A 13,631-nucleotide genomic window follows, 5' to 3' on the forward strand; every position below is an offset into this window, starting at 1 on the left:
CCCCTGCTCTTTACCCACTCACCCCTGCTCACACCCGCTCACCCCTGCTCACACCCGCTCACTCCTGTTCGTTACCTGCTCACCCTCACTACCTTCTCACCCCCACTCACACTTGCTCACACTGACATCAGGCAGGAGTTTCTGGGAGAAGCATTCTTAGTGCCAGTGAAGGGCAGCACGGAGGGAAGCTTTGAGCTCAGGCCGAGCCTGGGTGCCCTGTGGGAGGAAGGGCGTCTCAGGCAGCACGTGTCCTTGGGATGCTAGGTCTTGGTAACAGCCTTTTTAGAAGTACTTCTGAAGGGGGCTGGGCTGTGGGAATTAGCCCTGGACCTTGGGAAGGTGTGGAACGGGCCACAGAACTGTGCCTGTCATCATCTCAGGTAACACGTCAGTATTCTGAGTACGCCTGTGGCCTTATTACAGAAATGTCCCTGTAGCGTGGCTCCCTCTGCCACATGGTGTACCCCGTGCCCTGCTTTTTCTCCAGCTGTAATACTGACTGGCTCATTTCCCAGCAAAAGGGGATATTGTTCTCTGGGTGTGACAGAAACTTACAGGGCCCTTTAGCTTTCTCCTCCATTGCCTTGTCCAGCCAGAAAGTCCCTGGGCCCTCGGGGCAGTGATGGCAGAGGTCTCAAGCCTGGACCCCCTTTGTCCTCACAGGGTTTTGGTGCATCAACAGCTTGAAATAGGGAGGCCGGGTCTGGGAGACTCGCATGTCCCTCAGTCGGAAGGGCACAGACGGCCTACCCAGGACCTATGGTGAGGCAGCCAGCCTTCAAGGCAGACCTGTTTTTACCAGCCACCTTTGCCACCCCGCGTGACAACGCCACATCTGCTGGCTTGGGTTGCGTGGTTGTCCTTCACTGTCTGCCATGTTGCACACTGAGGTGGCTGCTTCTGAGAAGCACGTCTGAGGATTCTCAGTGCTCACAGGAAGGGATGGCCAGTGCGGGTCCTGAGCTTAGCAGGCCGTGTCAGCAGGTCTGGATGTGCAGAGGCGGTTCAGAGTGGGGTTCGAGGCCCTGAGCTCTCTGGGGAGAGGCTCAGTGGGCATCTGGGCAGGGGTGTATGAGAGCAGTCCTGCGGGCGGCGTCACCATGTTCCCCTGGGAAAGCCTGCTTCTCGTCCTGCTTGGGACACAAAGCCACGGGGTGAGTGGTGGAAGCAAAGACTAGCAGTTGAGCTGAGACTGCGCCCCGATCCTGGGTTCCTGCTTCCTGCCGCGCCGGGGTGGGGGCGGAAGAGCGAGTCCTGGTGTGGCCTGTCCGCCGCTCTGCAGCCGCCCCTCGTGTCCAGGCACCCAGAGCGGGCTGCCTTTCTCTTAGATTGCAGCAGCGTGTGGAGAGGACTTTGGCAGATGCTGTGCTCATTTCCTGTCTGCACGTTTCCTTTTCCCCGCAGGCCTCTGGCTGTACCTGGCAGGGAGCGGCCTGCCCTGTCTCACGCTGATTGGCTCTCCTAATTTTGGGTACAGGTCAGTTCACCGGGACCTGGAGGCCCAGATTGCGATCGTGACAGAGAACCAGGCCCTGCAGCAGCAGCTTCACCAGGTTGGTCGTGGCAAGTGGGATTTCCCAGGGCGCCGAGGGTGTGGCTGGGGCCCAGGCTCGCCCGTGCTATGGGGACTGCCCTGAGAGCTGTTTCCTGAGGCAACGAGTGAGACTCAGAGCAGAGCAAGAGAGACTCTGGGTCTCCAAGAGTGCAGTGATGGGTGGCTGAGCCTCGGAAGATCGTGCCTGTGACTTCCCAGACGCTTCGCACCCCACATCCTGGGGACTTTTTCTTTCTCTGCACTAGAGGAGGCCACCATTTTCTCCCTGGGACCTTTCCCTTTTAAGAAAAAGGGTCAGCTCTTCAAAGGTTCAGCATTGGAGTTGGGCGCGGGGGTGCACGCCTGGAATCCCAGCACTTGGGGAGGTCGAGAGGTCGAGGCGGGTGGATCACCTGAGGTCAGGAGTTCAAGACCAGCCTGGCCAACATGGTGAAACGTCACCTTTACTAAAAATGCAAGAAAGTAGCTGGGCATGGTGGCGAGTGCCTGTAATCCCAGCTACTCGGGAGGCTGAGACCGGAGAATCGCTTGAACCTAGGAAGTAGAGGTTGCAGTGAGCTGAGGTTGCGCCATTGCACTCCAGCCTGGGCAACGAGCGAAACTCATCTCAAAAAATAAAGGGTTCAACAGTGGTTTCGGCCCTCCTTTGTATAATAGCAGCGTATTTTCTCTTTGAGGAGATAAAAGAAGGTTACCAGGAGTTGGTGAATGCTTCTGGATGGCCCTCTATTTGATGGCCTGTGACAGTGTGGATAGACTTTTGAAATGGGAGCACATTATTACCCTTTTGTCTGAGACCTTGATGGTGCCTTGGGCTCATGAATTTGTGATCTTTGCAACAAAACTTTTCCATGGAAGGCACCAACTTCCCTTTTCCATTCCTGGGGATGCAGATAACACTGCCACAGGCCAGAGCCCAGAGGCATCGGACGGTCACTTTGTGAAGCTTTTATGCTCCAGGGTTTGGGAATAACTGTTGCAAAATTGTCAGAGCCTCTGTTGATGGACGAGGAAATGGTCACGATCTGTCCTCCTGCGCCTGGGAATCTTGTCAGTGACCGATTGGGGCCTTGGTGCCAGGAAAGGCTTCATGACCACGACAGGCGCAAGAGGAAGTGACAGCGGTCATGCTCTGGGTGGCCAGTGGGGTAATGGGTTTGCTCAGGTTTCTTCCTACAGTGAGGTTTACAGCAAATGACTGAGGAAGCCCCCACAAGCTGAGAGATTCCAGTAATAGGGTGACAAGCTGGCCTTGGAGCCAGGCGAGTGGGAAAGACCTGAGCCTGCAGCTTTCCACAGCGGGCTTTCCTGGACTTCTGCTTCAGTCGCAGGGGGCTGTTCGCAGACACTTCCACGGTAGCTCTGCGCCAGGGCGGTAGAGAGTCCTTGGTGACTTTGGCCAGGGCCCAGGATGGGTTCTGCATGGATCTGAGTTGACGGGGGGAGCAAGTCCTCCAGCCTGTGCCTGGGGTCCTGGGACTGACTGTCCTCCCCCACTGCCCTAGTAAGAGCATTGAACCCACATCCTGGATCTTGAGAAAAGCTGGGGCCGCTTGTGGTTAGGAGCTGCTTTCTCAAATGACATATTTAAGATATTTTCTTTTTCTTCCCAAACCTGAATCCCAGGGGCTTTTGCCTGTGGGAGGGTGGTGGCTCTGCTACTGTAGTGCTTCCATTCTTTAGGGACAGACTGATTTCTCTGCCTGTGAAACGCAGAAATATGTTTCCAGATAATTCCACCTATGCTTATATACTGGGACGGCAGCTGCTCTCCTGAGCCCTGCAGTGCCCGGTCCCTAGATGCCAGATCCTGCTGGGACTGCCCAGCCTCCAGCCTCCCCACAACCCAGAAAGTCCCTAAAGCCCCAGTCACCATGGGCTCCCTGCTCTCTGAAGCTGTCTCCGGAGTTCTCCTTGGGAATGCAGGGAAGGGCCCTCCTATTCAAGTCACATTGGGCACTGGGAATGGGGAGATATTTTTATCAGAATCTGAAGTCCCTCCCTCCACTTAGTACATACAATAAACACTGAAAGCTTCCTGGTTTTGTTCAGGGAACACAGTTTACCACTTGTGACCCAAGAAAGACTCCCTCGAACAGCGTGGTAACCTCGTCAGCTGACTTCCTTCTCCATCCCTGTTGTGGAGTCTGTGAGGAAACCTAAGTGTTTCTGGGAATTTCGTTGCAATCTTGGCTGGGTGTTCATTTGAAGACATAAAGCTGGAGCCAGGTCTGTGGAGACTCCTGCAAACCAGTCCTCCGAGACCAGAGCTGGCTCTTCCATCAGGCACGTCCAGCCAGGGATTGGGACCTCAGCAGCAATTAGGAAGTCCCATGTCTGTGACACGTGGGGCTGCGGGGCTGCTCAGTTGGGAGCGTGGCATGGACCGGCGGATGGGACCCACTGAGCCTGGGACGGGGGCAGGGGGACGGGGGCAGGGGGAAATGAAGCCGGGGCCTGGCTTTCCCTAGCTTTTGATGGGAAAAGCCAAGGCCACATTCTGTAGGGTTCTGGAGTGTGGGGTGTCCCCTTCCTGTCACCCCTGGGATAGAGGAGTTGCCAGGGCTCACTCCCGGCCTCCTGAGCAGGGAGGGTGCTGCTTTGAGTGGCACAAGCCACCGCTGCTGCTGTCCTGTGGTTGGCACTGTGCTTCTGTGGTCATCACCCGTGGTCCTCACGACAAGGTGGATGTAGGTGTGGCCCGGACGTTACCAAGGAGAGCGCTGGAGACTCAGTGGAGGAGAGAGGGCTAGAGTCGCGGTGTGACTGTGTGAGCGCTGCCAGGCGCCCCACTGAGGAGAGAGCATTTGGAGGGTAGACTCTTAGGAGAGAAGCTTCTCAAAGATCCTGAACACCATTTCAGGCAAAGCATATATCAATGATTATTTTTTTTAATGGAGTCTTGCTCTGTCACCCAGTCTCGCTCTGTCTGATCGCTGGAGTGCAGTGGCGCCATCTCAGCTCACTGCAACCTCTGCCTCCCCGGTTCAAGCGAATCTCCTGCCTCAGCCTCCCGAGTAGCTGGGATTACAGGTGCGTGCTACCATGCCTGGCTAATGTTTGTATTTTTAGTAGAGATGGGGTTTCATCATGTTGGCCAGGCTGGTTTCGAACTCCTGACCTCAAGTGACCCACCCGCCTTGGCCTCCCAAAGTGCTGGGATTACAGGCGTGAGCCATCACGCCTGGCAACATATATAAATGTTTTTAAACCTGTTTTAAAATATGAAATTAACAAGTGTTCACTATAAAAATTAAGAAAAGCGGAAAGAAACCCTTTCATGCAGGGAAAACCACTGAAGCAAGCCATTGTGGTGATTAGCTGCCTGCCTTCTGTGTACAGCACACGGAGAGGCAGAGCGTTAAGCATCAGATGACGATTCTGTTGTGGATGTGTATTTCGTGTCCAGCTTCCTCTGCCTGCCAATTCTGGGCACTTTCCCATAGGTAAACGTTCTTCTCATGGCAAAAACTGGTTTGTCGTACGAGTTGTTAGTTCGTGGTGAATGCTGGTTTGTCATATGAGTTGTTAGCAAGTTGGCTGTTGGCCATTTAGGTGGTTTCCAGTTTTTCCCTGTTATAAATATTATGATAAATATCTGTATATAAAAATCTTCGTGCATAGTGATTTTCTTGTGGTAAACTCTTGCAAAGGGAGCTTTTTGAGATGCTTGATTCCTGTTGCCAGAGCTCACTCTAGAAGACGACTTGTCCCCCTTTCCCTCAGCACTAAGCATTCATCAGCGTGGGGGATAATGACATCACAAAACAGCTTTGTGCCAGTCTGATAGAAGAAAAACGGTCTCATTTAAAAAATACCTCATTTAAATTTGCATTACCTCATTTAGTGAGGGTGAACATTTAAACTATGTTTTCCACCAGTTATATTTCTTCAACTCTAAATTGAAGAGATTTAGAGTCCTTTACATGTCTTGGTCTTAAAAGCCTTTTGGTTTGTTTTTTTGAGACAAGGTCTCACTTTGCCACCCAGACTGGAATGCGGTGGCACCATCACGGCTCACTGCAGCTTTGACCTCCCAGGCGGACACCGTCGCCGGCCTCAGCCTCCCGAGTTGCTGGGACTGCGGGCGCACACCACCATACCCAGCTAACTTTTTACATTTTTTCATAGAGACGATGTCTTCCTGTGTTGCCCAGGGTGGCCTCAAACTCCTGGGCTCAAGCGATCCTCCTGCCTCGGCCTCCTCAAACTCCTGGGCTCAAGCGATCCTCCTGCCTCGGCCTCCAAAAGTGTTGGGATTCTAGGCTTGAGCCACTTTGCCCAGCCCTTAAAAGTCTTTAGGAACACGGCTTCTCAGCTTTTCTGAGGAATGTGTCACAGTGGCAACTTGTGGGGCCTGGCCTTGCCTGCCACCAGAGCACCCTGGGAATCTCGGGGCCAGGTAGACCTGGGAAGTCAGGGTTTTCCAGGCTGGCCTGAGGGGCGGGGCTGGGGCCAGCCAGCCATGTGGTGTGGTGCTGGAGGGGACTCCTCACTGTTCCGTCTGTTCCTCTTCCTCAGGAGCAAGAGCAGCTCTACCTGAGGTCAGGGGTGGTGTCCTCTGCCACCTTCCAGCAGCCGAGTCGCCAGGTGAAGCTGTGGGTGAAGATGGTGACTCCACTGATCAAGAACTTCTTCTGAGGACAGACAGGTGCTGTCTCTAGCATCGTCTCTCAGCACGGTTTTCCCGGGAGTTCACGGGTGGGGCAGGTGGTCGTTCTGACTCAACCAGAGCTCCCAGAGGACTCTCTGATCCCTTTCTCAGTTAAACACAGAGCAGCGTCTTCAGGGCTGTGGCAGCTGTCCTCAAAGGTAGAAGCTGAATGCTAAATTAGGCAGTCTGCTGACTTTCCATCAGGCGCCCACTCCACCAAGTCTCCAGATGCCTGTGTTGGGGTCGGCAGCGGGCAGCGCCTTCTGCTCTCCCTTCCCAGGGGTCCTGAAGAGGCCCTGGGGCAAGGGCTCAGGGATGAGGGGGCACAAAGGCAGACTGAGCCCCTCCAAGCTGAGCACGCTGGTGCGGGAGATGTAGACGTGGGAGGAGGGGAGCACGGTTGCTCGTGAGAGTGGCTCTGGCTTGCTGCCCTGGCTAGCTGCAGCTCACAGGGTGGGGCGTCGGTGGAGCCAGATCTCGGCTGCTGCCTGGACGCCTCGCTGACATCCCTGTGCTGCGGTTACAGAGATGTGCCCTTCTAGACTCTGGAAGTTGAGTATCAGGACCCTCTCTGCCCACACAGGACGGGTCTGCCGCTTCACCAGAGGCACCAGTGGGCTCCCACAGTCACCTGAGGTACCCCTGGGCTGTCTTGATGCCTAGAGGTCCAGGCAAGGGGTGGCTGCCATTAAAGGTGGGGTCTTTGCTGGGTGACCCTGTGTCCTGGGTTCCTCCGGGCCTGGACTGCATTTCAGGTGGGGTCAGGCTCCCGAGGCCCCTGCTCTTTGGGTCTGGATGTTGGGGGTAGCTCTGTTGCTTTGGATGGCTGGGCCTTTGGATGGTGGCTTGTGGGGAGGGACGGTGAGGAGTCCAAGAGGAGCCAGGGCCCATGTGGCCGGCGCATGCCCTAACACTGGCGTCTCATGTGTGCAGCATGGGCTCCCTTAGCGCCTGCCACCTTAGTTCTCTGCTAAATCTCATTTTTAAAAAACGTGTAGTTTATCTTGCAACTTCTCCTAGTTATTTTAATTACTTTTAATTTTATTTGAATAATACGTGCAAATGTAGAGAGGTAAACAATACTGCGGCCATTTCCTGCCCTCCCTTCCCTCAGGCAGCCACTTTGGCTTGTTTCTTCTGATATGCACACGTGTCTGTATTTCTAAATAACGTGCATATCCTGTTATCTTCCCCCAACATATATACTTCACCAAAAAAGCACCAGTGTCACTCCTAAAAATTACCAAGAATGTCTTAGTGTCATCAAATACCTAAATGGTGTTCACAATTCCAGTTGCCTTAATTTTTTCAATTGACTTGAAGTTCAGTTAAGGACTATCCTTATGATTGTTTTTGCCCTAGCAATTTATGTTTTGAAGAATGAACTTTGTGTTGGATCTACTTAAAACATTTTTGTGTCACCTAGTAGCAGGGATTGTGAATACACGTCGTGTGTTTATAAAGCCAGCTCTCCACCCCCCCAGTGTCTCCAGGAGCAGCTTTCCTAACCTCATTGCCTGATCTCTTTATCTTCACGTGCTTGACCCTTGAACAGAGAGAAGCTTCCTGGGCTGCAGGGCATGGCAGCCTTTCCTTTCGTGGAGTGAGATTAGATTGAGTCCCTGTACTTTGCCTCTCTGGAAGCAGCTTCTTGCCTTTCCCTCCCGAGGGCTGGCAGCAGTCACTGTCACCCTTCATGGGGTCTGGCTACATGGGCTCACCTGGTCTTAGACAAGGGCAGCTGCAGCCCCCGCACCAGGCAGAACTGCAGTTTGAGTGGCCGGGGATAGATGGAGTGGCGGCCTGGCCACACGGCCCTGGGCAGCAGCACATCAGTTAACAGTTTGCCTTCAAACTAGTCATTACTATGTCTTGTGGGACAATTAGACTAGAGGAGCCAAAGGAATGTGCAGGGGCAGTGGGTTTCTGTTTGGAGAGAGGCTTTCGGTAAACAGAGTTCGCATTCCTCCAGATTCTGTGGGACCAGAGTAAACATCATTGTGCCACAGCCCGGCTGAAGCGATCTGCAGTGCTGTTCCCGCAGCGCACCACTGCTCCCTCTGTCTCGGCTAATGACCTTCGAGGCTGTCCTAGGCAGGTTCTCCCCAAGGAGCTCCCCTAGACCAAGGCTCCCTAACTCTGCAAAGCAACCACAGCAACAGAGAACAGTGGGTGGTTGCCACCGCAGTCCTCCTGGCGTTCTAGGTGCACGGGGCTGTTGTGCTCCAGTCCCTGTGTTCCCTGTCGCTGGAGTGCAGCTTAAGTGCGAATCATCTCTTGGAAAGTTTAGAGATAATTTTGTCAACTACCCACGATGTATATGTGTGGAATAGATTACTCTTATTTCATGATTTAAAGGCAAAATGGAAAAACATCACATTGTGTGGTTATTACCAGGGACTGAAGTGAGTTGCTTGGTGGCCCCTGGCAGCTTCATCTCCCCTGGTCACATGAAGGGCTGCAGTGACCCCTCCTGGCCAGCAGAGGTATTGGCCCAGCCAGGCTGGGGGAGGCTGAAACTGCCTCCTCTGCAGCCCCAAAGGGGCTGGATTCCTTCCTTGGGCACCAGGAAGGGAGGATTTGAGGGATGTTTTTCTTCTCCCTCCGATAGCCCTACTGGGCCCTAAGATTGTTGTGAATCATTACCCTCAGAATTTGGATTTTCTAGATGCTTCTTAACCCATGATTTAGGTGAGTAAACTTGGAAAAATGTTTTTGCAAAACTTGATGCTCAAGCTGAACTTAGAAAGACATTCCTAGTGGGTGTGTTTGCCTTTTTTCCCCCTTTTGAGACAGGGTCTATTCTGTCACCCAGGCTGGAGTGCAGTGGCATGATCATGGCTTTCTGCATACTTGACCTCATGGGCTCAAGCGACCCTCCTGCCTCAGCCTCCTGCCTAGCTGGGACCACAGGCACATACAACATTCCCGGCTCAGTTTTTGTATTTTTGGCAGAGATGGTTTTGCCATGTTGCCCAGGCTGGTCTTAAAACACTCCTAGGCTCAAGTAATCCCGCCATCCTGGGATTAGAAGTGTGAGCCGCTACACCAGCCTGCTTTGCTTTGAAGCCTAAGAAACTTCGAGGGCCGGGGCGCGGTGGTTCACACTTGTAATCCCAGCACTTTGGGAGGCCAAGGTCAGTGAATCACCTGAGGTCAGGAGTTTGAGACCAGCCTGGCCAACGTGGTGAAACCCTGTCTCTACTAAAAATACAAAAATTAGCTGGGTGTGGTGGTGGGTGCCTGTAGTCCCAGCTACTTGGGAGGTTGAGGCAGGAGAATCGCTTGAGCCCAGGAGGTGGAGGTTGCAGTGAGCCGAGATTGCATCATTGCACTCCAGCCTGGGCGACAAGAGTGAAACTCTTTTTTTTTTTTTGAGACGGAGTCTTGCTCTGTCGCCCGTGCTGGAGTGCAGTGGCCTGATCTCAGCTCACTGCAAGCTCCGCCTCCCGGGTTTACGCCATTCTCCTGCCTCAGCCTCCGGAGTAGCTGGGACCACAGGCGCCCGCCACCACGCCCGGCTAGTTTTTTGTATTTTTAGTAGAGACGGGGTTTCAGCGTGTTAGCCAGGATGGTCTCGGTCTCCTGACCTCGTGATCCGCCCGTCTCGGCCTCCCAAAGTGCTGGGATTACAGGCTTGAGCCACCGCGCCCGGCCAAGAGTGAAACTCTTGTCTCCAAAAAAAAAAAAAAAAAAAAAAAAAAAAATGTTGAGGACCCTATCTTGGTCCCCCTGGGATCTGTCTTTTCTGGCGTTTACAGCTGCCTCCCCTCATCCCCCAGGTTGCTAGTTAATCCTCTCCCCTTGTGCCTGCACCCTGCTGCCATAGCCAGCCTGGCCACCTCACTACCGTGTCCTGCAGCAGCACAGCCACAGAGTCCCACAGGTCCGGAGCTTGCTTGTGGGAACGGCTTGTTCTTCTAGACTCTGGGGGCGGGGGCTTGGGTGTGTTTCCTTACTTGTAAAAGGTCCTGTTGTTTTTGGGAGCGGGGAGTAATGGCAGATGAGACGTTGTGTGGAGGCGGCAGCTCCTGTTATGGGGTAACGCCCTGGCCCCTCATGGGCAGGTGGTTTGCATGTAGCATCAGGCCAGAGGGTGTGAGAGGCAAGCCTTCACCGCACATGCTGCGCGTGTTAAAAACAAACCCCACTGACTCCCCCCGCCCCGGAAGTCAGGATTTGGGGTTTGCTTCCTGGAATGCTTGCCTCTGGCTGCTGGGAATTGGGGCCTTTCCCCAAAGCCTGAGCCAGGCCCCACGGTGGCCATCAGGCATAGAATGGAGTCAGATGGGCACAGCTGAATGGCTCCACTGGCTTTAATCTGCCCCACCTCTTCCATGCCAACCTCCACCCTCTGGTTAGTTCAGATGTGCTTGGTTACAGAGCACCTTGATTACTTAAGAGAACAGAAGCAACCACCAGTTCCTGTAAAGTGAAGGGCTGAGTCGTGGTCCAGCCCCAGGGAGCGTGGGCCGTGAGGCAGGGGAGCTAAACCTGCAGCAGCAGCGCCACGGCCGCCAGGACCCACTTCGCTGCCTTCTCCTTGGTCTTCAGGTTGAAGGTCCAGACGTACGTGGGGCCGCGGATGCGTGTTTTGTACACGGGACACTCATAGACGTTCTTGGTCTCCATGCGGTCCACAGGGATGGCCTTGATGAAGATGACAGGCATGGCTGGGGTCAGCTCCTTCAGCCGCGCGTCCGCGATGACTCCAGTCTGGGTGTCCCAGCGAGCGCCTGCAGGGACAGCATGGCTGAGGGCCGGGTGTGCGGCCAGTGAGGGAGGGAGGGGCCTCACATTCCCTGCCCTTCGCAGAGATGGGCTCCACCCCCAAAGGCTTCAGGCCAGGTGCCACAGCCGGAAGCAGAGGCCTTCGTAGGTGACGGCGTGCATGTTGTAACTACCCCGTCTCCTGGGCACAAGGAACCGCTCAGCTAAAGCCCTCGGGTTCCATCCGTTTAAATCTGTGGCGTTTTCAGAGCCTCATCTGTCAGCCTTAATGTCAGTAGCAGGAAATCATAACTCCAGCTAAAAATTGAAGTTCCCCGATTCTTCATGTGTAACGTCTGCTCTATGTGTACATACAGCTATGTATATAAATATTATTTGCCTTCAACCAGGCTATTATTTCTGCTCGCCCTGTTTAATGATGTTTCTATTTCCTGTCTGAAATTTCAAAATAAACATGGAGAGCTTATCTTTGGTTGTGTAGGAAATGGGGCGCCTGAGCCATTGCCGGACCAGCCCTGCCACTCCACAGGTAACATGGTGCTGTCAGCTGTTGAAGGGGACAGGTATGTGGTGGTGGGCTGTCCACATTGCTGCTCAACTCAGAGGCGGGCTGAGGAGACGGCCGGCCTCGCTGTCCTGTCTGACCTCTTCTGTGTAGCAGCACAGGGGTGATGTGGGGGTGGATTTCTAACAGGTGCGCCAGCCTCGTTTCCCTTGAACCCTGTGCTCCAGGAGCCGCAGCAGCTGGGGAGCGGGTGGGACTGGGCCGGCCTGCCTGCCCTGGAGTCTCGGCGCAGCCACAAAACGCACTTCGGTCCTGGGCTCACTGCTCCATGGCAGGGAAAGCCTGAGCTTTCAGCGCTTCTCATCAGGTGGGAGCCACCCTCACACAAGCTCTGCTGTTTTCAGTAAAGCAGAGGCCAAGTGACTGGGGTGATTTTGGTCTCCTCCAGAGCGCTGCACATTCCCTGAATCCTCTCAACCCTCTCTAGGGCCAGGGTGGCTCTGACCTGCAGGCTGATGCCCCCTGAGAGCACCTCTCTCCTGTCTGTCCCCACAGCTCTGGAACAGCCTGTCTTTGCCAAGAGCTAGTTTTATCTCGTCTTGGCAAGTATAGCACTGGCTCTGGAAGCTTCTGCAGACAGAAAGAACCCTCCTTACCTTCCATGAAGAGTCCATACACATAGGAGCCCTCTCGGGGAGGAGCGGTCATGTCCTCTCGGTTTTTCTTGGTCACCTCCACAGACAGACACATCTTGTCCAGCGGCCACTCGTTCTTCCTGGCCATGGACTGCATGATGGCCGTGAGGAACGACTGGGGGTTGAAGAAGCCAGCCAGCCACACGGTGGTGGGCAGGGCAAAGTCTGTTGTCCAGGCCTCGAGTTCCTGCAAGGACACATGAGCCACTGAGAGGGCACGGGATGACATGGGAACGACAGGGCCTTGGCCGTTCTGAGCAGGGTTCATGCCAGAACCTTCCATGGGCTACTCAGTGAGCTAGAAGTGCTGGACAGAGTAGGGGCCATGGAGCCCAGCCACCTGCCGTGAGGCAACTTTGGTGTCTGCCCCTTTTTTTTTTTTTTTTTTTTTTGAGACGGAGTCTCGCTGGGTCACCCAGGCTGGAGTGCAGTGGCGCCATCTTGGCTTACCACAACCTCCGCCTCCCGGGTTCGAGCAGTTCTTCTGCCTCAGCCTCCTAAGTAGCTGAGATTACAGGTGCAGGCCATCATGCTTGGCTTATTTTTGTATTTTTAGTAGAGACGGGGATTCGCCATGTTGGCCAGGCTGGTCTCAAACTCCTGGCCTCAAGTGATCCGCCTGCCTTGATCTCCCAAAGCGCTGGGATTACAGGCATGAGCCACCACGTCCAGCTGTTGCCTGCTCCATTTTAAACAAGGGAACAGGTAGAGAAGGGTCAGGAAGGGAATGGCTACCCATTTGTGGATAATTTAGGAGCCCAGAGAGGCTCTTGCCTTCATTGCCTCGCTCCTTATAGAGGGCAGCTTACCCTTTGAGGGTCGCTTGAGGAGGAGCTGATGGAAGCTGCTCCCTGTGGCCTGGCTTGTTTTCCTCCTTTGGGAGGAAGTGGCTGCACTGTCGGGGCGTGGGAGAGGATGGGCGGGGCGCGGGCTAGGCCCTTCTGGCCCTGGTCTGATGGAGAACAGGCCCCCAGGAGCCTCCTGGCCATGCTCCTGCAGGCTCTAGGGTGTGGGGTGTGCCGAGCCCTGGGCACTCAGTCCCTGAGTCTTAGGAAGCCTCTCAGAGAAAACAGCACTTACCCTGATGCGGAGCAGCAGGTCTGCGTACCAGGCCGCCAGGCCCATCATGGAGGGGTAGGCCCGGGCCACCCACGTATCAGGCACGGTGTCGTAGAAGAGAGCTGTGGACAGATCTTCCATGTCGGTCGTGATGGTCAGTTCTCCCTAGGAGACACACAGATGGAGCCCTGGGTTGGGGCCTGGGACAGCACCAGCCCCAGTGCTTGTCACGAGTTGTCAGCACAGTGTGGTTTTGTGCTGCGCCTCTCGAGACACCCTGCCTCTCGAGATACCCTGCATCAGGGCCACGCAAGCGCTTCCTGCTAAGGAACTGTCTAGATGAGCTCCTGGGGCTTGTTCTGGAACGGCCAGAACTTTGGAGAGGGAGCAGTACCATGCTGATCCCAGGGCCCGTGCTAGGCCTGGGTTGCC

General features: G+C 54.6%; 2 protein-coding genes across 12 annotated transcripts in view; one reads left to right on the forward strand and one right to left on the reverse strand.

Annotated features, from left to right (window-relative positions):
* The window catches only part of PGS1 (phosphatidylglycerophosphate synthase 1), a 53,565-nt gene that overhangs the window by 39,012 nt on the left and 922 nt on the right, over window positions 1–13,631 (forward strand). The window contains exons 8-11 of one of the 11 annotated variants that reach the window (XR_004228535.1): window positions 1,405–1,553; window positions 6,077–6,206; window positions 9,992–10,095; window positions 10,764–10,778. Coding sequence is in view for 8 of the 11 variants with exons in the window: in XM_023211655.2 (XP_023067423.2) it covers window positions 6,077–6,206; window positions 9,992–10,133 (272 nt within the window). In the remaining 3 variants the exon portion in view is untranslated. The other 10 variants (XR_002731515.3, XR_002731516.3, XM_023211658.2 and 7 more) reach the window with 10 other exon arrangements.
* Window positions 10,513–13,631, reverse strand: part of DNAH17 (dynein axonemal heavy chain 17) — a 152,157-nt gene continuing 149,038 nt past the window's right edge. Inside the window, exons 72-74 of the mRNA XM_026455920.1 lie at window positions 13,221–13,364; window positions 12,102–12,327; window positions 10,513–10,945 (exon numbers count right to left, since the gene is read on the reverse strand). Of these exons, the coding sequence (XP_026311705.1) occupies window positions 10,698–10,945; window positions 12,102–12,327; window positions 13,221–13,364 (618 nt within the window). The 3' untranslated portion in view covers window positions 10,513–10,697. The remainder of the gene's footprint in view (window positions 10,946–12,101; window positions 12,328–13,220; window positions 13,365–13,631) is intronic.

The sequence above is a fragment of the Piliocolobus tephrosceles genome, chromosome 16, assembly GCF_002776525.5.
Source record: "Piliocolobus tephrosceles isolate RC106 chromosome 16, ASM277652v3, whole genome shotgun sequence".
In the NCBI taxonomy this organism is placed as follows: Eukaryota; Metazoa; Chordata; class Mammalia; order Primates; family Cercopithecidae; genus Piliocolobus; species Piliocolobus tephrosceles.